This window comes from Dermochelys coriacea, chromosome 3 (genome assembly GCF_009764565.3).
Source record: "Dermochelys coriacea isolate rDerCor1 chromosome 3, rDerCor1.pri.v4, whole genome shotgun sequence".
Taxonomy (NCBI): domain Eukaryota; kingdom Metazoa; phylum Chordata; order Testudines; family Dermochelyidae; genus Dermochelys; species Dermochelys coriacea.
The window spans coordinates 136727956-136753235 of NC_050070.1; the positions used below are offsets into that span (position 1 = coordinate 136727956).

General features: G+C 39.7%; 1 protein-coding gene and 1 long non-coding RNA gene across 3 annotated transcripts; one reads left to right on the forward strand and one right to left on the reverse strand.

Annotated features, from left to right (window-relative positions):
* Positions 1-23439, reverse strand: LOC122459423. The gene is made up of 3 exons (XR_006280122.1): positions 23312-23439; positions 13787-13792; positions 1-31 (listed from the first exon to the last, which is right to left on the reverse strand). It is a non-coding gene; the product is annotated as an uncharacterized LOC122459423 (long non-coding RNA).
* On the forward strand, positions 793-23323 carry LGALS8 (galectin 8). 2 transcript variants are annotated; one of them, XM_038394816.2, is made up of 10 exons: positions 1516-1670; positions 4257-4399; positions 8085-8173; positions 9437-9647; positions 11005-11124; positions 13445-13501; positions 13592-13618; positions 15488-15576; positions 21949-22114; positions 22622-23323. In XM_038394816.2, exons 2-10 carry the CDS (start codon positions 4361-4363, stop codon positions 22769-22771), a joined length of 948 nt encoding a protein of 315 aa, XP_038250744.1. In that variant the 5' UTR covers positions 1516-1670; positions 4257-4360; the 3' UTR covers positions 22772-23323. The 2 variants fall into 2 exon arrangements, with proteins under 2 accessions (XP_038250747.1, XP_038250744.1); XM_038394819.2 differs by lacking the exon at positions 13445-13501 and having other exon boundaries at positions 793-1670.
* Positions 23440-25280: the final 1841 nt, after the last annotated feature.

Consider the following 25280-nt stretch of genomic DNA (forward strand, 5'->3'; position numbering starts at 1 on the left):
TTTGATGATACAGACTAACACGGCTACCACTCTGAACCCTGTCTGAGATTTTAGTGACAAGCCTGAGCCACTGCCCATGCTGCCATGCGCACAATACTAATTTAGTGCACTATCTTGAGCAGAGCTAGCACATGTATATCTACCCAAACTGGCAATTACACCTGCCAGCTGCAGTGCAGAGGGACCCACGGTGGCCATGGCAATGCAGTAGAAACAGACTATGCTCACCAGTCATGAATTCCATATCCAGGCTGCAGAAGGAAGTAGGGTCGCAGGTTAACAGCAGATTCTGAGAGCTGGCAGAGACAATCTGGAACAGGATGTGATCCTGCTGCATTACTCTCACAACGTAGCAGATGTCTGCAACTTGAGTCTGTCTGGCTTTCTGCAGCTAATCTGCAAGTGGGAAATGGGGGAAATCCCACCTTGTGCCAGGAGCTGCGGGCCCTGACCAGGCTCCTCGTAGGATGAGGTTTTCTCTCTGAGACTCAGCGTTTTCACTTGTCTCCCTGTGTATTAAAAGGAGTACTAGGAGGAAACTAAGCACCAAACAGCACCCCATAATCACCATAGGCATGGCTAGTTGGAGAGACAGGTGTGAAAGAAGTCTCCCAAAGGGTACCAGCTGCATGATGGCACTCAGCAAATCCCAATTCTATATATATAAACCACTCCCAAAGATAAGCAGGCACTTGGAGTGGATGTGATGGGGCTGGGAAGTAAGGAGAACGAGAACAGTAATGAAAAAGCTAGGACTACTTAAGGGACAGGAAAGAAGCTGTCACACATTGCTGAGTTTGCTTTGGGAGGCTGTGCTGGGACTTCAGAGGGGTGCCTGGGTTACTTAGATGGGGTTTGTGATAGGAACCTGGAGGGTAGAGAGTCTAGGCTCTAGGGCCAATATTGGGGCCTCTTTACCTTGTCCTACTGAAGCTGAGGCCTTCTCATTCTCCAGCTGAAGAGAGGTCACCTGGCCAGCAGACTCCATGGTGGTCCTCGGTAGCATGGGAGAGCATCTGCAGACAACTGTCTGTTACCTGTAAACAGTTCAGTGGTGAGTTGGAAAGACAAGGCTGCAGGCACTAGTGTCATGCAAAATCTGTATCCTCCTGACAGGCCTCCTGATAATTTTTTGGAAGCAATGGAGCAGAAGACAATTATGGGGCTGATTTTAAGTTCCCCACCCTATACCAACCAGCTGCCATGGCTGGGGACCATGATGCTAGCACTGAGAGCTAGCATCCAGCTTAAGAAAGAATTTCATTCGTTCACCATGATTAAATTCAAACAAATGTTTTAAAGTGCATGAAAAGAAAATAAAGTATAAAAAGAATAAAGCAATTTGTTTCAAAAAGACAGTCTGAAATGGTAATCCACATGTGGTGGAAACAGAACAGCTGAAAATAAAGCTACATATCAGTGAGTGAACTGTGACACACACTGGTTCTTTAAGGAATGCAGGCGGGAGGAGGCTTTCTGAGCAGTGTACATGTGATGATGTCATTGTGTTGGTGCATGAGAACCAGGAAATAGAAGTGGAGAAACCATTTTTACTGTGCAAACAGAGTAACCAGCTAAATTAACCCACAACTGATCGAAATGGAAACAGATACATTTGATTTACAGTCAGATTTCAGTTTGAAGCTTTGAAGAGGTTATTCTTTACAAAGGTAAGCTAAATATAAATTAAATATGATTTAAACAGAGTGACAGTATCCTGTCAGGGAAAAAAAAACTGTTGAAATTTTAAAAACGCAGATGTGTTTGGATGCAGAAAAAAGGGTGGACTCCATTGAGGGGAGCATACAAAAGAAATAAGAACTAGAAAATTAAAAGGACTCTGCAAGGTTAAAATCATATTTTAAAAATATGCCTTTACTTGTGTTGTTAAAAACTCCTCTGATTATTAAAATTGAAACCTTTAAAAACTAATTTATTTTACACTAGTCTTATTTTGTTGACTGTTTAGGTTTTTCTCAAATGAGTCAATTTCACTTTATACAGTCTGTCTTCACTTTCTAGTTCTGATGTACTAGCACAATCTTGGAAAGTTTGGGAAACAGACATTACAGGGGGAACCTTTATATCCAAAGTAACAATTTTACTGCACTGCTTTTTTTAAAAAAGGGGATATTTCTCTTACTATTGTTTTTATGTAAAACTTGTTTTTTTACAATATCTGTGGTTTGGGTTTAAATTGACCTGACCACATCTCTTAAAATAATTCTTAAAGCTCATGGAGAATGATAATCTGATTGACTATAGCAAATGGCAGGATTATCTACCTATTTGGTGTTTATTACCAGGAATATTTTGGAGTTAGTGAGATATTATTACATCATTGTGACACTGAAGGTTATTACAATTTTTTTTTTCATTTTGGAACAGAAAAACCAAATGTGTTTACCAGAAAACCCTAATTTCAGTCCGCTTCCCATTTAGAAATAGAAATAATGCAGCTCACCAGTTTCAATATTGGTGCTTTAGTTTAATGAATATTGCAAGTAATTTTCTCTCTGTTGACAGAGAGAGGAACTTGGGCATCTGCTGTGCATTTCTATCAGTGAATCCCCGCCCACATGCAGAACCCAGCAATTATATATCATTCCCTCATTCCAAAAACACAGAAATACCTAAATTCCAACTTTCTCTCCATGTTATGCCCCACTTTCTTGGTATGAAATTGCCACACTGTCCAAGGCATCCAGCAACACTGCCAAGATTTCAAATGCACCACAGGTTTACACACTGAATATCGGATAGCTATGCCAGTTTGTACATGTGCCACAGAATTCTCAAGCTTGTTCATCTAATATAGTCCCAGAGTCCTCTTTTTTAATGAAGTCTAGATTGCTGTCACAGGTCATGGGAAACAGCAGCATGGTCAAGTGAATAGGCTACCAAATTAAGAGTCATAAGATCTGGGTTCCTCTTCTACTAGCCTTCTCTGTACTGGGAATATCATATCTCTTCTGTGCTGCTGTTTCCCCATCTCTAAGATGAGGCAAATGATATTTGCCTTTCTTTGTAAATTGCTTTGAGATTAATGGGTGAAAAACCTGATAGAAGAACTAAGTATTTTGTTGCCACATAATAATAAAATACAGAAAACATTAAAATATAATAAAAAAAAGGTTACAATAGGCCACACCTCCACTGAGAGACTGAAGTAAATAAATCATGATGCATGAGTACAATAGTTGACTTTGTTCTGATTGGTCAAATATATTGTAACAAATATCAGGCAGTAATACAGCAAACATAGGCTCCACTAAGTCTGCTTAAATGAAATTGCTTTTGTTTGCATAATAGAATGCTATAAATAATATTATTGTTTGTTGGTTTACATTTGGGTATTACATTCTGGTCACTGTGGGATGCCCTTCCGAAGAAGGGAGGGGTTGCTGAGTACAGGATACACTAACAAGCTGTAGTTTCATTGCTGTCCGGTGCTATCTGTTCAGTGACTCTGTCAGTACTGTCCTTGAGATGTTCATTGATATCTGGGATTGTATATACTGAAGGACATAGAAAACAGAAACTTTGCATCTTAGTTGTGGTTTTTCCTATTCTTTTCACCACATTATCAAAGGTAAGAGAACCCATGGCCTTTTGATTGGTCAGGAGAAAGCAACGGTCAGCCTACAGACTCTCCCTCAGGAGATTTAGGAATTAGCAAAAGAAGAAAATAAAATTACTCTCTTACTTATTTCAGACCAGATTTTGCCTGGCTCTTGTGTAGGAAGTAGGAACGTGCAAAGAGCCTTCCCATCTTGCACTTCCACATAAGGACCAGGAACAACTGCAGTCCCTGGGTGCAGAGACCATTCCTTCTCAGCTCCTCTGTGGGACTGTGACTTCGTTCTTCTCCCACAATTTCCATGCTAACAAGAAGATCTGGACAGCTGTGTAGAAAGGAGAATGGTGGACCATGCTTAAGGACTGTGCATTGTCCACACTTCCAGGCACAGTGGGGAGCTGTGGGAGAGATTATATCTATTGAGAACCAATCATTTCCAGAGTTCTCAAGCAAGCTTTGTAGCTATGTACACATTGCCCTATGGTAAGGGGTATGTCTTACTGGGACAACTAAGCACTTAATTTTCATATCTTGTAGAAACTGTAAAATTAAGCCAGCAAATTCCTGTTAAAAATAGTATGTCAAAAAGCATGAAGAAGATTTAATATTTTGAAGGCTGAACAAGGATTACTTCATTCAGTTTTTTTAATTAAAACTTAATTTTGGTTTTCCAAAGGCATCCTTTCTTCGATGCCAACAAAACAGTGAGAAATTTAACTATATTCAATATCCATCGCTGGTCACACATAGCCGACAGACTTGGCTGAAGGAAGGAAGACGATGCCCTTGGACCAACTGCAGAAGACAATCCATAACCCGGTAATTCCCTATTGTGTAAACAGCTTCTCCCTGAAAACACTGGGCAGCTTTACCCCAAGGGACTTTGCTCTTAAATGTCAGCTAGTCAGAACTGTGTGTTGTTTGTGTGGTGATAGGAATATTGAGAAATCTCCAAATTTCTCCTGCATATGAGAATAACACCTGCTGCTTTCAGTACAGTTCCTGTTAAAAGGGGTAGGGGATTTGGAGCTGTGTGTATCTTCAAAGTTAAAGTAGAATATATCCAAAATGGAGAGAGCACTCATAAATTTGGAGTATCACAAGTCTCATCATTGTGCTGTGTCAGCATTGCCCCATCTCAGTGGAAATGTGAGACTGAATCAGGTGGAGCACTTAGCTATACATTTTTTAGGAGACAGAATTGGGCTTTTTGGCATGCTGAACAACTATATGTATCTTCCCCATTCTTCTTCATAATTTCCATGTTCTTTTTCGGGGCTGAACCCAGCATTGTGTTATTCTTTATTACTTTGTAGTTCTAGGTTTGTGTGAGTTTCACGACCTTGTTCTTGCAGAAGATATATTAATGTATCGGTTTGATTTTGGTTATGTAAAGGAAGAAGTTGAATGGGAAGCTAGTTTCAAACTTAACTATGAAGGGAATAGCACGCTCCAATAAAAATACATATGAGCCTGGTAGCACTGCCTATTATGAAGGTTGCCCGACACTTCTCAGTAGAAGACACTGTCTTCAGTTGCTTATAACTTTGTCAGACGTTGACTGGGGTAAAATTTTCCTTGCTAGATGTCTAAGTCGGGTTGACGTTTTCTAGAAAATTTCAGCCAAAATAGTTGAGTTGTTTCCAAGAATGAGGCTCGTGAAAAAGTGTTATTTTGCCCATGTTAAAAAATTCTGGTGATCTTTTCTTTTAGGCATGCCATTCGTCTGGTTTTAAGCTGGACAGTCCTGATTTTGCAAAGGTTTGTCCCTGTCCTGCACTGGACATAGTTTTGTCCAGTATCATCATGCATGCAAAGGCATGCAGGCAGGAGCAGGCCCATGCTGTTGCGGAAGTACTGGAATGTTTGATGTTCGAGGATGTGTCAGTGGCCATCCTGTTTTCTTGGAAGTCCATGCTTTGGAGCAGGAATGTGACATTTGGTGGGGGGTGAAGGGGTAGATTTTGTGTAATGGATGTGCCTTTTGCCTTCCTCATGAAAATCTGCTCAAATTTGGCCAAGTTATGAGTCTCTGAAAAATCTCAAATTGAACGTGCTCAATAGACTTCTTAGATATTAACTGTTACATTTCCAGACATTTCTGTCCATATGGAGCTCCAATCCAGGGCTTATCTGGATTTTACTTGCAATTGCGGCTATGGGCTATGAAAGGATGGGCACATGAACTGAGAGCAAGGAGCCTGTCTCTCCTGTGCTCTCAATGACCCCGCTGCTGGGCCCAGGCAGAATAGAGGAGGAAGCTGCATAATTCAAGACAAGGACAAGATCTGGACCTATGGAGCGGCAGGGAGAGTAGATTGGGACAAGAAATGAAAAGGGGTCAGGGTCAGAAACTGGGAGTGGAGGTTGATGAAGAGGAGTGGGAAACTGGGAATGGGAGTTGCGGGAGGAGGGACTGGGACTGTTTGAGTAGGGACACTGGGACTTAGGAGGGGACTGGGAGCCGGTAGGATGGGAGGGGGAGACTCAGATTAGATAAGAATCTGGGAGTAGAGACTGGAAATGGGAATCAGTGGGAAGCAGGGAAAGATGTGTGGGAGGGACAGATCTGATGAAGAGACAGTGTGATGGGAGAATTGGGATAGTTTGGATAAGACTGGGACAGGGAGCTGTGTGTGTGTGACTCTGAGATGCACTTGTGCCCGGCCAACCAAGCAAGCCAGATAGCTGTATATCTGTGACTTGTCCTCTTTGTTATTACCGCTTTTCCAATTAGTGTCATCTACCAACTTTATCAGTGATACTATATTTTCTTCCAGATCATTGATAGAAATGTTAAATAGCATAGGGCCAAGAACCAATTCCTTTGGAAACCCATTAGAAACATACCCACTTGATAATTCCCCATTTATAGTTACATTTTGAAACCAATCACTTAGCCAGTTTTTAATTTTTAGTGTATACCATATTAATTGTATATTGTTCTAGTTTTTTAATCATGTCATGCAATACCAAGTCAAATGCCTTACAGAAGTCTAATTATAGTACATCAACACTATTGCCTTTTATCAACCAAACTTGTAATTCAATAATAAAAAATAAATAAATTAGTTGACAGGATCTACTTTCCATAAACCCATGTTGATTGTCATTAATTATATAACCTTCCTTTAATTCCATATCAATTGCCCCTTTATCATGCCCAGGATGGATGTCGGGCTGAGAGGCCTATAATTATCTGGGTTATCCTGTTTACCCTTTTAAAAATTGGCACAACATTAGCTTTTTATCCAATCTTCTGGAACTTTCCTAATGTGCTAAGACTAGCAGTCCAGTGAGCTCTTCATCTAGCTCTTTTAAAATTCTTGGGTCAAATTATCTGGACCTGCTGTTCTAAAAATGTCTGACTTTTAGTAGCTGCTATGTAACACCCTCCTGAGATACTAATAGAATGGAAAGTGTTAGCATATGAAATGACTACATCATAAGAATGGCCCTATTAGGTCAGAACAAAGGTCCATGTAGCCCAGTATCCTGTCTTCCGACAGTGGGCAGTGCCAGGTGCCCCAGAGGGAATGAACAGAACAGGTAATCATCAAGTGATCCATCCCCTATTGCTCATTCCCAGCTTCTGGCAAACAAAGGGTAGGGACACCATTCCTGGCCATCCTGGCTAATAGCCATTGATGGACTTATCCTCTGTGAATTTATCTAGTTGTTTTTTGAACTCTATTCTGGTCTTGGCTTTCACAACATTCTCTGGCAAGGAGTTGCACGGGTTGACTGTGCATTATGTGAAGAAATACCTCCTTTTATTTGTTTTAAACCTGCTGCCTATTAATTTCATTTGGTGACCGCTAGTTCTTGTGCTATGAGAAGTAGTAGACAACACTTCCTTGTCTACTTTCTCTATACCAGTTATGATTTTATAGATCTCAATCATATGTCGCCTTAGCCATCTCTTTTCCAAGCTGAAAAATACCAGTCTTATTAATCTCTCCTCATACGGAAGCCATTCCCTAATCATTTTTGTCGCATCATTTGTTTTTTTTTCCCAAATGCAGAACAGAAATGTTTATTTAACACTTCTGCCATTTTTGCATTATTGATAATTCTACCATTTCCATTTAGTAATGGACTAATACTATTGTCATGATTCTTTTTGTTATTAATATACTTAAAAAACCTTTTTCTTATTGTCCTTAACTCTGCAGACCATATATTTTTCCTTGTGTCTCTTTGCTTCCTTTATCAATTCCTAGATTCTGTTTTATATCCATTACTATCAACTTTCCCTTTCTTACATTTATTTTTTTTTATTTTATTTTGTATAGTTGCCTTCACTCCCCCTTTAAACCACGTTGTTTTTTAGGCAGTTTGGCCATCTTTCTTGTTATGTTGGTTATTTAGAAAATCTTGCTCTCCAAATCATTAGATAAAACTGGGAATTTTGCTATATTGGTTTTGTTTTCATTGTTCTTTTTGACCTAAACCTCTCCAAATGCTATTTTGAATTTATTCTATTTTCCCATCCTTCTCATAGGTTATTCCATATACTGGGACAATCCTTAGTGGTCTTCTTCCTGGAGAACTAGTTGTAATACAGGGAAGTGTTCCTGATGATTCTGACAGGTAATGTCTAAAGCCATATGACTTTTAAGAGGTTATATTGTGAATGAGCCTTTGAGGAGGCAAGCTGATCAAAACCCAACTAAACAGCTTTTCATAGCTTGTGGGATACACATTCACTGGAAATGTTTTAATTTTTCTATCTTAAAATTGGGGCATTATAAATCTGATCCTGCTTCTGTCAGTGGAAAGGCTCATTCCTGTAATGGACATTGGATGAGATCCCAAGTTGTATGACTGAAAATGGCTGAGATCTTTGGAAACAAACCCACAGCCTCAATAACAAACATTTTTCTGTTTTGAAAAAGTAATTAACATTATATTTCAAAGTGACACAATCCTTAAATCTTTAATTTATATTTAAAAACCGAGAACTGCCACCATAGACACTTATAAAATATGTTGATTTATAAAATGCTCTGAATATGTACAGTAGTGTCACACAATGCTGAATTTGTGTGTGCGTGTGTGTGTGTTAATAGGAAGCTAAGGAGTAAATAAAGGTTTCAAGGTGAAATTTAAAGAGAATAAGTAACTCCTCACCTTGCTCCCTGGCCTCTGCCCACTTTTTTTGTCTTGTCGCTTGGCTCCCTTTGTTTCCTCCCTTTTTTGATCTTATTTAGCTTCTATGATTCAGAAACCTTTGCTCTCTAAGGGCAGTTTCTGAAATAATAAAAGTGTTGTCACCTGGAAGAATCAGGCTTCAAATAGTGGGGAGGATGCATGATCTGGTGGCTAAGGTCCAGGATAGGGAATTGAGATCTAGGTTCTATTACCTGTTCTTCCACAAGTTTCCTATGTGAATTTGGTCATTTAATTTATTTTTCCATCTTTAAAATGGGAATGAGGATTATTTAGAGGGGTAATGAAGATTAATTTATTGAAGTGTATGAAGTGCTCAGATGTTATGGTGATTAGCACCTGAGAAATGCTTATAAATTATTCTAGTTCTCAGTAATAGATTCAGGGGAAGATTTTTTGAAAACACATGAGAGTAAGGCACCCGAATCCCATTCGTTTTCAGTGGGAGCTGGGAGCATAACTGTCCATTGTGCCTTTAAAAATTTTCCCATTTTTGGTTAGTTATAAATTAGTATTATGTATGTAACACTTCAGTTTTTTACTTCTAATTGTTTTGTAATCACCATAACTAGGTTTAATGTAAAGTTTTTGTATTAACAACCAAAATGTAATTAGATATACGAATCTGTTGAGAGATCACTTCTGGATGAGCTAAACTGAATGTGTGTTTTAATTTGTGGTCAGGTTCCAGGTGGACTTCCAATGTGGCAGTAGCACAAAACCTCGTGCTGATGTGGCCTTTCACTTTAATCCCCGCTTCAAAAAATCGGGTTCCATAATCTGTAACACTCTGGAAAAAGAAAGATGGGGTTGGGAGGAGATCACTTATGAGATGCCTTTTCAAAAAGGGAAGCCATTTAAGATTGTCTTTATGGTTTTGAAGGATAAATTCCAGGTGAGTCCCTAAGGAAGGTGAATATTTAGCCACTTGTCATGCCATAAACGCAAATTTATTTGGAAGCATCAGTGTCAGTATCGTTTACCGTTATGTACAGTTTAATTACAAAGAGAAACTATAGGCTTTTCCTGAAAGGGGGGCACTGTGGAGTAATGTAGGCCTTTACTTTTATATACTTGTACCTGGAAAGATGTGTGTTGAGGGAGCAAATATCTTCCTGATTATACGAGCTATTACACAACCCTTCCCCTTTCCCATGTGCAAAAAGGCTTCTCCTGAACACGGCAGCCTTCCTGCACACAGAAGAGTGCTGGACAATGCTCTCTGCATCAGTCAGAGGAAGTACTAAAGAGAAACAAATATTTGTCCAGCTCTGTCAGATTGAGATAAGACAGGTGTAGCTCTAAACAGGGTGTTGGAGCAGAACCCCGCGGAGGAGCTCCAGAGCAGTGGAGCTGCAGGTTTTTGCCTGGAGCTGGAGTGGAGACGGAGCACAGCTCCAAAGCCCTGGCTCTAAATAAGTCTATAGTCCATATGTCATCAAATGGTGATGTGCAGAGAGAATCAAAATATGATGAGAGATGAAATATCAAAACCAAAATATAAATGTGCAGTAAATTTATCTTTGTTATTGAATGCCATTAAATATTCCACGCTATTGTAAAGAAACATAACTAGGCAAGTATTTCTGTTTCTCTACCAAACCCCATGAACCATGGTGTACTTTAACCTTGTTCTGGAGGAGGAAGACAATATCTCTGTCTCCAGAGCTGTTTAATTCCTGGTTAGTCCATTTAGTCTTCTCTTGATTGGTTTATCTCCAGGGCTTTTCAGAGTGGCTGGAGTACAGCTTTCTCCACACTACTTCAGGACTATGTTGCAGTTCTTGAGTTAAAGAAATAGATGACCATATTCATTTCAAGTAACTCTAGTGAGGTTGTATGGTAGGGTCATTGTGATGTGGTGCTAATATAGAAGGGGAAGTGTTTGTGTGTGGGTGGGGAGAAGGGAATATTTAAATATATAACATATTAAGAAAAAGAAATGAAGTCAGTGATTACAAGGTAAACCAAGAAAATCAAACCCAAAACAGTCAATAGACTTTATGCAACTTAACCATGATTATTATATTACCCATCATGTTCACTATTTCAGTTTCAAAATGTGAAGGAAAAGAAAATGAATTTAAACCTAAATTCTTTGTTGTCAAAGGCATGTTTCAAAGCAAGAAGCTAAAACAAAACACGACTGACTAAAATTGAGAGAAATATAAAGGTTTAGTAGTGATCTCCTGTTGAGTATATAAATACTATTTCAGATATCAGTACATTTCTGCCTTTTTCTGCCTCTCTAGGTGTCTGTAAATGAAAAACATTTGCTGCTGTACAACCACAGAGTTAACCTGGAAAGAATAGATACACTCGGGATATATGGGAAAGTACAGATTCAGACTATAGTGTTTATTTCTAATAATGTAAGTTGCTGAATTGGATAGCTAATTTTGGGTTGCTTTTCCTTACGTCTTTCTCCTTCACATTGTGCTGTACTGAAGTAAGATATCAACAGTGAAAATGAAGTAACACAGAAATAAAATCTATATTAACTTCAATATAGAAGTGCTGTAATGTCTCCTGACATATCCAGTATAATGATTTCTTCCCCTATTCATCCCCCCAAAATATTATCTGAATGTTTTGTTCCTTAAACATCAGATAAACAAGGTTATATTGTGCAACTCTGAGCCTTGTCTAGAGCTACAGCTAATCATTCCTCTGCTCAGTGTCAGAATGTCTTTTTTTCTACTTTTGGATTTGAATTTTCTGTGTTGGGGAGGGAAGCCCAGCCTACAAACTTACATCACAGTTAATATGAAAAACAGATTGTATGCAGAAATAGGCATGTGTAATTTACCCTCCTTGGAGACAAAGACCAGAATTTTCAGCTGCTTGTGCTTCAAAATGAGCCCTGGAGCATCTTTCCCAGAATAATTTACTTCCAAACACTTGCACTAAGACAGAGCTAGAACTCTTTACCAAGTGTTTACTTGTATATGTGACCTTACTTTATCGACCAAAACAAACTCTAAATTGGCTGATTAGATGGTGAATGTACCTTTTTGAGCTTTGAGTCACCCGCTGGCTGGTCTGCAATGCTTTGAGATGATATGGAGCAGTACAGTGCTTTCTCTTAATTGATTCAGACAAATTGCTAAATCTGTTGAAGGTGAACCAATGGAGGGAACTGCTCAGTCTGTCTCTCTCCTGCACAACCCTGTATAGAAGACCAGACCTATTTATTACACAGGGGAGACATGCAAAGCCCCACAGACTCTCCACAGTCTCCCCATCCCTCCCTTACTATTCTGAAGGTGAAGCTCAGCCTTCTGGGCTGTCAGTCAAATGAGGCCCTTGTGGAGCAGCCAGGTCCACTGCAACAGCTTCCCTGTTCTTTGTCCTAGCACGAGGAGATTAAGCTTGCTGCAGTAGACAACAACATGGGGATTGCCAGCAAAACAGCAAGGGAAGTGCCCCTCTTCACACCAGTGCAGACAGTGGCTAGTGAGTGCAACAAGGCAGCACAGCACAAGGGATAGGGGAACAGCCCAGAAATGCAGTTAGGTAGGACAATAGTTCTCTCCCCTTCCATACCCAACTCTGACTCATTCCTTTTATCTGCCTAAGAAGTAAAATTCCTCAGAAACTCAGGCGGAAGTATTTTTTTTTGTGAAAGCTCCCTGGATTTCTACCTGCTAATCACAGCTTAAATCTTCCTTGTTTTCTACCAAACTTCTAGCCTAACTCAGGTCACCAGGGTAATAACTGTATTGAAGAGAAGCAGATTTGGGCCTGAGAGAAACAGCAACTGAGCTCTGAAGAGGTGTCCACCAAGCTCTTTTATACATGCAGCATGTATGTAGCTCTATATCTGGGTACTTATATGGCCCTCAACATCTAAATGCCTGGATTAAATGTTAACATGAAGTTGAATGTTTCAGTTTTGGAAGACTGATTCTGGGTGTAGTTTTGGGGCCAGCAAGTGTTGAACATTTTGACCTCTGCCTCCAAGTGCAAAGAGAAAAACACATAAGTTTTCTTAATCGTAGAAGAAAATGATCGTGTAATCACAGGTTTTCTGTTTTTGTATCTTTATAGTTTCTCTGTTGCTGTTTTGAGACTGATCACAAAGTTGTTTCATTTTCTCTACTTTCTGATTTCCTTCCCTGCTAGTGGGGACAGTTCTGCTAGCTTATGCAATGAAGAACGGCAAGGGTTGCCCTGAACCAAACAAGTTGAGGTTATAAGCTGATATGAAAGTGGCTAGGCCAAAGCTTGTTCATATTTAGCAACATTTAAATTCAAGATTCAAGTTACACGCCATGTGAATTATGTAATGTAAAAAACCAGATGACTGAAATCTCAAGATCCTTTAGGATCCTATCCCTTAAAGGCCCTGCAGAATTGTCTTCCTCATTCCATTTAGGAATGCTGAATGTGGTGTCCTCCAAAAAATCGCCTCAGTACTATATTGAGGATCTGCCTGAAGGGTTACTCAAAAGCAATACAGGATGACAGGTCTCAGGCCTGTAAAGTGAGGGTCCAACCTAGAGCCAGATCCTTTTAGACAACACAATGTGGTTTCACTAGATAGACTTTTGAATAACTTTTAACTATAGTCACAGGATTTCCACAGTAGTCTAAAGCCACACATCTTGGTGTATAGTTCTAACAAACTTAGTTTAGAATCAGAATTCTTGTACATGTGAGCAGTGATCTCTAAATATCTTTTCTCTGCAGTCTTTACAAGGCTCTCAGCCATCATCTTTAGGAATAACAAAGATAAACTCAGAAAATGTATGTATGCATATACTGTGGTTATGTGATCTTCCCATTCTTTGATGTTCTAGTTAACTTTATTTAATTTATTTATTTATTTATTTATAGGAAGTAGTGCCTGATGGTTCACAACTTGTAAGTATGGTTTCATATATGAAAATTGAAAATATTAAAACATTTGAATTGGTTTAGCTTCAACTTCCAGCCATTGAATCGTGTTATATCTTTCTCTGCTAGATTGAAGAGCCCATTTTTAAATATTGTTCCCCATGTAGTGCTTATAGACTGTAATCAAGTCCTGACCTGAAACTATTTGCAAATTTGACACAAATAGTTTCGGCCATTCATAAAATGGCCAGAGGAGTAGGTGTCCCCCCTCCTCCGCTTTTAACATTTAGCCCAGTGAGTAAGGACACTCTCCTGGAATGGGGTAGACCCAGGTTTAAACCCCTGCTGTGGAACAGATTCAGAATGGACTTTTTCAAATCAATGAAAATTCTGAAAAATTTGGTTTGACCCAAACTGATTTTGTTTTTTATTGAACTGCCACTGAACCAAAAAATTAAGTGGCAGAGTGCACAGCGCTATGTTGGCAGGAGAGCTTCCCCCGCTGACATAGCTACTGCCACTGGTTGAGTTAATTTTAATATGTCGATGGAAGAGCTCTCTCCCATTGGCATAGAGCAGCTACACAAGCGATCTTACAGTGGCGCAGCTGTATGGGTACAGCTGTGCCGCTGTAAGCTCGCTAGTGTAGACATGGCCTGAATTAATGGGTGAAATTTTAAACCTGTGCACAAAAATGAACCAAAAAGACAGATAAGCTTGCTCAAGTGCAGATTCCCACTACAGCTCCAACCAAAGCAGGGAAATGTGGATTTAAAGGAAACACCCTGCGACGCACTCCTGAAATCAATGTTCTCAATGGGATGGTGCCCATCCCAGAGAAGTACCTTCTACTGAAAGAATTCTACACACTACACTCAATGCATTCATCTTACTTGCACAAATCCTTAATTCTGATATCAGCACCAATGGCCTGTGCCTGGAACATGTCCAGGGCCCACACTGCTGGAGGAATAATAGTATATTAAGGAGTTCCTGTACATCATGAGGGCTGTAGGCGTAAGAGCTCTGCATAGAGAGGAGTTGCAAGATTCTCACCTAATCTCATGCTTCCAGGAGCTGGGATTTTAACAGACATGTCAACTATCATAAGACTTGTGATAAAATCATGAGAGTTGGCAACACTGCTGGCACTGAAGTCCCTTTAAATTGAGCCAGAGAAGCCTTTGAAACACTGATTCCAGCTTAGACAAGTTTTTAGCCTGTGAATTTAGTATCAATCCTTTCACACACACACACACACACACCCTGCAGCTGCAGGCTCATCATCTCAGGCAGATGATGATGCCCATGTGAAGCCTCAGGGACCCTCCACACCAGCACAGGGGGCTGATTGCAGAATCAGAGGCCTGTTGGTACATTTTTCACAACTGCAGGGCTGTAATGTTAACAATGGGCTTGTTCCAGCTCAGTAAATAGCACAAGTCAATTCCATGAAGGGAAACACCCAGTTGCTACTGCAGGTAGGACATATTTCTGAGCTCAGGAAAGTAAAACTTCGTCTGTTGCATTGTCCAGCAGTAGCCATGGCTGCAGAAAAAAGTATCCTGTATGAAGCTACTTGTACCATCTGTCTGGAGTATTTTAAAGACCCATTGATCATCCAAAAGATTTTAAAAATTAATTATAAACACTAAATAAAGGATCCTGGAATGAACATGCCTATTTGCTTTCCCACCCATAACTAGATCATCCTAGTGGTGGGTGAAAATAATTAATTAAAAGACATGGAAAATTTGAAAAAGACAAGTAGTCATGTTCAGATTACTTAAAAAAATACAAAAGCAGAGGCTGTCAGCAGGGAGGTGACTAATGGGGGTCATCAGAATGTGTATTTAAAGCCACAGGCTAAAACTCTGAGTATGGTTGCCTTTTCAGATGGTTCCTTACACTGCAAGGCTTAATTCTGCACTTCATCCTGGACAGACAGTTGTCATCAAAGGAGAAGTGAATAAAAACCCAAACAGGTCAGTAAATCGCAGTGCTCTTACATTCTAGTAGCAGATTAAATTGTAATGTAATACTGTCATTGTTCATTACTACTGTTATTAATATCTCAGTTACTCTATCATCAAGTCTGATTCTTCCTTACCTGCACCTGCCCAGAGGACACAGATCCTCAATCCTACCTCCAGGTGACCATATGAAGAGATCTGGATGTCATTTTCTCAGGAGCCTATAAGCACTGCTCCTGAGTCAGCTTAAAGTGGAGTTCTACTCTCACAAGTGACTGTTTAAGATCTGCATCCTGTGTATATTCAGGGCTATAGCTGTTCAGTTTAAAATTTATGTTCAACTCTACAAAACCATCACAGTTGTGTAACATGTTGACACAACTTATCAACCAACCAAATACAAATGATGGAAAGTACAGTTTTTCATGCAGCCCTATTCTACACATGTGCATGATGTTTCAGTCATAACACCTCACCTTCTATGGCAGAGTACTTCAGACAGATCCAGGAGCTGATGAAATGCATCACTGATTAAGGGCATCCAATCACCTTAGAAGAGGTCCAGGATTCCCACAATAAATTCCTGGACAGCTTGCATACTTATTCCACATGTGTAGCCCTTCCAATCAATGAAGTTTTATTGGAGCCTTCTAAGACAATCTGGCAGACTCCAGTGACAGTACCACCCACTTGTAAAGCATGGTTATAAAAAAAAATACTACATCCCAGCCAGAGATTGAATTTTTATTCTCTCATCCTTCACCAAACTTTGATAGTGGAAGAGGTTAATGAGTGCGATAGCCAACACTATGCTAAATCTGATTACAATAAGGACCAGAAGAAGCTCAACCTCTTTGGTTGTAAGGATTACTCCTCGGCAAACAATCAGGCACTTATGTCAAGGTATGACTATTTAAACTACAATAATTTAACACCTTTACTGAATATCTATGAAAGGTGCATTGTGAGCAATTCAAGACCATCAGCCAGGAGGGTCAGGTCTTAGTGAGAACCTCATTGCAAGCCTCATAGATGCAACTGATACTGCTGTTTGGTCTATTTCCACTGTGATCATGATGCAACAAGCAACTTAGCTCCAGTTGTCAGGCTTCCCTATGGAGGTACTGTAGATAATACTCTTGAGGACCTTCCTTTGGATGGTCACATATTGTTTTTTGGAGTCTACCAACTACTCCCTTCGCACCTTGAAAGACTTGATGGCTACTCTTAGAGCCACTGGGAAACAAAAAAACACTGCAAACAAAATGTTTAGCGAGTCTCAGACATCAGAGATTTCACCCAGCTCATTTTTCTAGCTTCTGTAGTCACCGAAATTCTCAGCCAAGAGCCCTGAATACTCAAAAAAGAAGACTGCTGCTGCCATAGCTACTTCATCCCAGCCACCCTGTCATCCAAGCATGAGTTTTGATGGTTTGGTCAAGAGTCTGAACCACTCACTCCACAGAGATTTACTGCAGCATTATTCCATCCTTCTCACCCCTTTTGGATACCACCTCTCCCAATTTCAATCTGCATGGGAGAACATAACATCTGACATTTGGGTTTTGGAGGTCTTAACATTGGGGTTATTCCATCAAGGTCATGTCCATCCCTCCCTCCTGCCCTCCTTCCCCATCCCTCTTCAGGGACCCATCTCATGATCTGTTCCTGAGTGAGGAAGTTGCATCTTTCCTATGCATAGGAGCCGTAGAACCAGTTCCACTTCAGCACAGGGGGAAAAGCGTTTTATTCAAAGTACTTTCTAGTCTCCAAAAAGAATGGGGGATGAAGGCAAATATTAGCAGAAAACAGAAATTCAAGATGGTGATCATTACAGGTATAATTCCCTCTCTAGATTCCAGGGATAGGTTTGCATATCTCAACCTTCAGGACGCACATTTCCACATTGCAATTCACCCCCTCACAAGAGGTTCCTTTGATTTACAGTCAGCCACGTAAATACCGCGTCTCCCTTCTAGCCTGTCCTGTGTGTCCAGGGTATTCTCAAAGGCCCCAGCAATTGTGGCTGCTCCTGTGTGTCCTTTAGGCGTAACTGTCTTCTCTTATCTCGATGATAGGAATCAGCCTGAGTAGCCAATCAGGAGGTTCTATTGGTCGTACAAATGACAAAGTCCTTGTTTCACATTTACGGCCTCCAGATCAGTCTCAAGATAATTTTGATCCAGATTCAACAGATTTCATAGGAGCTTCTCAAGGTTGTGACAGCGGTGGACAGGTTTGTGAATCTACAGAATCTTATTGCTAAGATTTCATCAAGGAACTGTCTTCAGCTGTCAGGTGATATGGCAGCATGCGTCTTCATGATCCAGCATGCCAAATTACTCTCCAGTGTTTCCAGGAATGGCTCAGGACAGTCTACAACCCAATAAGCAGTCTCAACAGACAGGGTCTCCATTCCTCATTGGGTTCTGGACTTGCTCAGTTGGTGGAAGAACACCTTCAAAGTCTGTGCAGGAATTCTCTTCTTTCTAGCTCCTCCAACTGCCATCATCATTGCAGACTCATTTCTTTTGGGATAGGGAGAGCATGTTGGCACTCGCATCATCCAGGGCAAATGGTCTTCACAAGAGAGTCTTCTGCATGTCAACATTCTGGAATTGAGGGAAGTCAGCTTGCTTCCACTTCTGCCACTGATACAAGCCAAATCCATCAAGTTCATGGCAATGTGGCCTGCATGTTCTACATCAATCAAGGTAGAGCACACACCTCCTCACTCTGTGCTGAAGTAATAAAACTCTGCAATTGGTGCGTGGTCACCCAGATATTCTTCTCAGCTTCTCATCTTCTGGGTATATAGAACACCATGGCTGATGATCTCAGCAGGCACCTCTCCCAGAATTATGAGTGGGAATTGGATTCATGAGTCCTCAACAGCATATATCTAACCTGGTGATTTCCAGAAGTGGAACTTCTTGCCAATGCAACCAAAGAAAAGAGCAAGAAGTTTTGCTCAAGAATGGGTCGTGATCATCAACCTCAAGATGCTTTCCTCATTTCATGAACAAAGGCTTTCTTTGTGTTTATCCACTAGTGTCATTGTTCTTGAAAGTTCTCAAGATCAAGCAGGACAAGGTCATTTTGTCTGCTCCAACTTGGCCAAGACAAGTTTGTTATCCTTGTCTTATTTGATTTACTTCTCACCCACTGTGGCAACTTCCAATCAGTTCCCATCTATTATTGCCAAATGTCGGTCAGACACTTCATCCCAAGCTGGAAGTTCTGCGGCTCCAGGCATGGCTCCTTGATGGTTCTTGGAGTTAGAGACTTCCTGTTCAACATGTGCTGTTAAACAGTAGAAAGGAGTCCATGCAACATACTTCAGAAGGGGAAGAGATATTACTTCTGGTGTACCTGCTCTTCTTTCCACTGTCCTACACTACCTGTTGGAATTTTAAAAAATCAGCTCTTACTAGGAGTTCTGTCATTCATTCATCGGCAATCCCTGGATTCGAGGATGATCTGTACCACAGATTTACATATGGGGCCTGAGATGCCACAGATCCAGCCACAGTAGGTACAGATATTTCTGGTGGGTCTGCTGCCTGCTCCGAGAAAGTTCTTTCAAGGTACACTTGGTGGCTATGACAGCCTTTCATTTACTGGTCAAAGGCTTTTTGGTTTTTGTTCACTCTATGTCAAGACTGCTTGCTGAGGTCTGACTAATCTTTTCCCACAAATTAGAAAACATACTCCTATATGGGACTTGAACCTTGTCCTTATGCCTTATGAAACACTGCTTTGAACCACTAACTATAAGTTTGTTGCTTGACCTATCAATGAAAATAGCTTTCTTGGTGACCAACACTTCTGCCACGAGGGTTGGAGAACTGGGGGCTTTAATGGCAGAAACCCCCATACCCCATTTACAGTATTCTTCAAGGAAAAGGTCTTGTTATGATCACATCCTAAGTTTTTACCTGAAGTATTGGCTGAATTTCATATTATCAACCAGATCATTCATCTCCTGTTTTGTTTCTCCCCCCTGCACCCCAAAACTGCATCAGACAAGGAAGGAAGCTGCCTTCCACACCCCGGATGTCAGAAGGTATTTGGACAGAACTAAACCATTCAGAAAGTGTCCCACACTCTTTGTTTCAATTGCAGAAAGATCCAAAGGATCCACAGTCTTCACCCAGACTTCCAAGATGGATCTCTGAGTGTATCATTTCATGTTATGACTCAACATTCAGTCTCCTTGTAGAATTTTAGCCCATTCTATAAGGTTGCAATCTACTTCCATGGCATTGCTTAATGTTCAGTTACTGAAATTAGCAGAGCTGCAACCTGGACCTAAGTACATACTTTCTCAAACTACTGTGCTTTGGTTCATGCCTCTAGAGTTGATACTGCAGTTGGCAATGCAGTTTTGTCTTCAGTATTAGACTCTTTTCCAAAGATCACTCCCCTGCAGGAATACTGCTCTGGAGTCACCTTCAGAGGAGCACCCATAGGGACACTACTCAAAGGAGGAGAGGTTACTTATGCTGTGTAGTAACTGGTGTTTGAGATGTGTCCCCCTATGGGTGCTCCGTTTCAGGTGCACATGAGCCCTCCTTCCCCATTGCTTCAGAGTTTCCTCTGCTGAACTTTGTGGTAGAGAAGGAACTAAGGGGGTTCACCCACGCAGCCCTGTATATCCTTAGTATGGGGCATGAGGCTGCATGGAGGGCACATGCATGGACCTAATGGGCACTGGTACCAACGAGCTCCGATCAAAAGTGCAGGAGATGCATGCGCACCTTAAGTGAACCACCCATAGGGATACATATCTTGAAGAACTCCAGGTGAATAATATCACCTTTTGAGTTAGAATTAGGCGTGGAATATTTCACCCAAACTGAATATTTCAGAATGGAGAATGAAAACAGGGAGCTATATTGGGAGTGTCTCAGTTTAGCCTTAATTTATAACACACAATATCAAACCAATGCTATGCATCATTTCACTAACAATGTAAGACTCTCATATGTGCCTGCTGGATTTAGCACTGAACAATTCTTCCTGTCACAGGAAACAAATTTTCATTGTGATGCTATGGACACTATGACAGAAGACAAGTATATGTACTCTTTTTTAAAAATGATCCACAATAACAGATGAGTAGCAGGAAAAAGGAACACTGATCTCAGAGAAAAATGTAAGGGTCCAATCCAGCAAACAATTATGTACAGGTGTAGTGACTCTTGCTGGATGGAGGCACTAGATTTGCAATCTTTCCAACTAGGATTTATGTCAAGGTAGGTATTTTTTTATTTAACAACTTCGATGCTTGCTAAGTTCCTAATGAACCTATTTGCTTGCATATATATCTTTTCTTAAAGTTTAATTAAAACTTCATTTATTTTAATAAGTCTTTAAGGCTATATTTGTCTCAGTGTGAGCTTCCTGTCATACCCCCAAGGGTCCTCTGTAAAGCCTAATTTGGAACAAAACCTTATCTTCTAATCAAACAAATTGGCAATCCTAAAACCCATTAATTTGGATAGTATATTATTAACCTCCTAAATCAGGGGAGATATAATTGCTTTCTATAAATATATCAGAGGGATAAATACCAGAGAGGGAGAGGAATTATTTAAGCTCAGTACCAATGTGGACACAAGAACAAATGGATATAAACTGGTCATTGGGAAGTTTAGACTTGAAATTTCATGAAGGTTTCTAACCCTCAGAGGAGTGAAGTTTTGGAATAGCTTTCCAAGGGAAGCAGTGGGGGCAAAAGACCTATCTGGCTTCAAGATTAAACTCAATAGGTTTATGGAGGAGATGGTATGATGGGATAACATGATTTTGGCAATTAATTGATCTTTAACTATTCATGGTAAATAGGCCCAATGGTCTGTGGTGGAATGTTAGATGGGGTGGGATCTGAGTTACTACAAAGAATTCTTTCCTGGGATCTGGCTGGTGAATCTTGCCCACATGCTCAGGGTTTAGCTGATCGCCATATTTGGGGTTGGGAAGGAATTTTCCTCCAGGGCAGATGGGAAGAGGCCCTGGAGGTTTTTCGCCTTCCTCTGTAGCATGGGGCACCGGTCACTTGCTGGAGGATTCTCTGCACCTTGAAGTCTATAAACCATGATTTGAGAACTTCAATAGCTTAGACATAGGTGAGAGGTTTTTTGCAGGAGTGGGTGGGTGAGATTCTGTGGCCTGCGTTGTGCAGGAGGTCACACTATACTATGATAATGGTCCCTTCTGACCTTAATATCTATGAATCTATCTATGAATCAGGCAACACGACTCAGTATATCTAAGATAATTATTGTATATTATTTGCTGAATTTTTCATTAAATATGCTGCACTTTGTCTGGAATGTATGTGCTGTCTCTTGCTAAGGGTAATCTTAAAATGTTTTTCAGCTTTGCTATTAATCTAAAATCAAGTGACTCAAAGGATATTGCACTGCATCTGAATCCCCGAATGAAAAGAAAAGTTTTCGTGAGAAATTCCTATCTTTGTGATAGCTGGGGAGAAGAGGAAAAAGATGTCACTAATTTCCCTTTCAGCCCAGGAATGTACTTTGAGGTAAGGTTACATTAATTCGGATTAAAAAAAACAAACAATGCCTGTGTATTAATGAATGGAAATAGTTAAATGATAGCTTTTTTATCTCATGTAGTTAGATTCAGGGACAATAACTTTCTTAAATGTGAGTAACTTTTTGGGACTGAATCTAAAAAAAGCAGCTATAAAAGTTAAAATTGATTCAAAGTATGTTATTGCTGTGGGAAAAAAAAAAAAACTTTATTCAATCCCCCTTTCTCCTTTGAACAAGTGAAAATGCCTGAATTAGCCTTTAACTGTTGCAAGTGATATTTTCAGTAAACTATGCTCTGCATGTCCAAGCTGCGTTCTGTCTCTCGCAGTTTTAAGATTAAACTAAAAAAAAAAAAAAAAATTGCTTTTAGTAAGGTCCTACACTTAAGAGCAGAAGCTAGGTTTGTCTGATTCTGAATTAGACCACCACAGTCTTCATTTTAATCAAATTAAAACTGAAGTGAAAACCTGTTGTGTTCCTGTTTTTGCTTTCAGTTGTTAATTTTCTGTGATGTTCATCAGTACAAGGTTGCTATAAATGGTGTGCACATCCTGGAGTACAAGCATCGATTTAAACAACTTGAAAAGATCAACGTATTGGAGGTTACTGGAGACATTCAGTTACTGGATGTGAGGAGCTTGTAGCATCATATTCTTCCACCCTCTGTTACCTTCTACTCAGTACAAACTGGTATTGAATAGCCCAGATCCTTGTCTCATTTATCCAAGTTTCTGTATTGGTGCTTATCACAAAGTTGAGACCCAGGAGTCAATATCCTATTAGATTATATCTTCCCCAGTTTTCAGTATTTTGGCAAACTAAAGTCACATTATCTGCTTCAGTAGGCATAGATCTCCTGTTATATGAAGAATTCGATTACTGTACCTAGCAATATAAAGATTTGCTTTATAGTATTAGAATAATTGCAAAATATTTTCTAAATTAGAACACAGAAGGTTGTACTATGGAATGCTAATAACTATAAATTCAATATTGTCTGTTGATAAGAGCTGGACTGAAATATGATCTGTGTCTGAAAATGGACTGTCCACCTCTTGAGATCTAATCAAGTTCTAGGTATATTTTAAGCCTTATTGTTTATATGCAAAGTTAAATGGGAATTATATAAGGAAAGAAGGTATTCTAATTTTAGGGAGAGCACATCTGCAGTCTCATTGCTTTACTCTGGTTTTTATGTTAATATAACTTGAAATTAGTAGTATTAGACCAGGATAAACTGGAATAATATTATGATGAATCAGAACCCTGCTATATTAAACTAGTGAATGTTAGTTAGTGTTAGCTCTATATCTTGAAAAGGTATTTCAGCCCCAAACCTAAAACATCTAACCTAAGCTACCTCACAGCATGTCAGCTTTGCTGAATTTTTTTGAAAACAAAACAAAAAACAAAACACCCTCCCTGGGGTCCTAGTGATATTTTATTTTCTTGTCTATTGTACTGCAGCACAGATGCTCTAAGCCACTTCCGTGACTCTCAGTTACGTCAGCTTCTGCTCCTAAGTGGCATAAGTCGAGCCTATAGAAAAACCCTTGGCTATTATGGTGGAATTCTGTAATTTTAGATGAGATCAAAGTGAAATAACGCTGTCCTCTATTTGGTTGATTTTGCTAGCTCTTATCTTGTCAATTTTTGGAGCTGCAGTATTATAGAAGAGATTCTAAAAAGAGCTCTTATTTTTTTTGATTCAAGTTGCTCAGGAATAGAAGTATCATATCTGTGTTTTTTTAAAAAGGGTGTGGACCCATGGATGCTATGCATTAAATCTGAGCTCAGAGGAAATATTCAACAGGTTGACAGTCAAGAGCGTTCACCTACTACCCCATTAACTAAGTTGCACTATAATATGCTATCTGAAACAAACATTTTGTAAAAAATACTGATTAGCATAGACCCCCAGAGGCCAACATCATTAACACTTCCCTGAGGAAGACTTTATATGATGCATTTATAACAGTTTACAAGGAAAAGTCAGTATTGGCTATGATACCATTTCCCTAGAATACATATAGGCCATGAGGTTAAAAATGAAAGTGTTCTGATCCAGTACTTCTATAACTTCATGTCCTATCTAGTTATTTGCTAATGGTTTTCAGATGGGGCAACTGTGGTGTGGGGAATAAAATGTGAAATACAAGACTTACAGAAATACAGGCAGTTAGTGCAGTTGAAATGTATAATAGATACCATAGGAATTAATTGAGTTGACTGTTGTAAAATTGTATAAAGCAAAGACTACCTTCCAAAAATTAAATCAGTTTTTGTGAGCTATGACTAAATATTTAATGTTTGTCTTTAAAGTGTATATGAGTTCTAGGTTATCTTTTGATAACTAACCCAACCCCTTGCCATATATGCATATGCTTCAAGCAGCATAAGAAATTTAACTAATATCATTGACTATGCTTACAGACCATTATTTATCTATTCACTGTCTCAGTACGTCCATTGGAAGTGGGCATGATGTGGAAGAAAAGGTGTGTGAAAGTTTTGTTATTTAAAAGGTGTAGGCTAATATTTCGTGATTAAGTTTTTCTACAGGCTTAGGGTTAGAAGCACTAGAAAGTAGTAGAGTTAGCTTTTAGTAATAGTACCTTACTAAAAAAATATCACAATGGCCAAAATTCCGGGTAATTTTATGAAATATCTTATACCTCTCCCTTTTGGTGTATTTCAGATTTTATTATTGGTGTGGTTTCTAAGTGGTAGGTACTAAAGGGAATGATCTAAGAATAGATACCTACTCTGTGTTTTCTGCTGCTTAGAGTACTTTAACTATGATCTCTCCTTCAATCAGCAAAAAGAAAAGGAGTATTTGTGGCACCTTAGAGACTAACAAATTTATTTGAGCATAAGCTTTCATGAGCTACAGCTCACTTCATTGGATGCATGCAGTGGAAAATACAGTGGGGAGATTTTACATACACAAAGAACATGAAACAATGGGTGTTACCATACACACTGCAACAAGAATGATCAGGTACAGTGAGCTATTACCAGCAGGAAAGCAGGGGGGTGGGTACCTTTTGTAGTGATAATCAAGGTGGGCCATTTCCAGCAGTTGACAAGAACATCTGAGGAACAGTAGGGGGAGAAATAAACAAGGGGAAAATAGTTTTACTTTGTGTAATG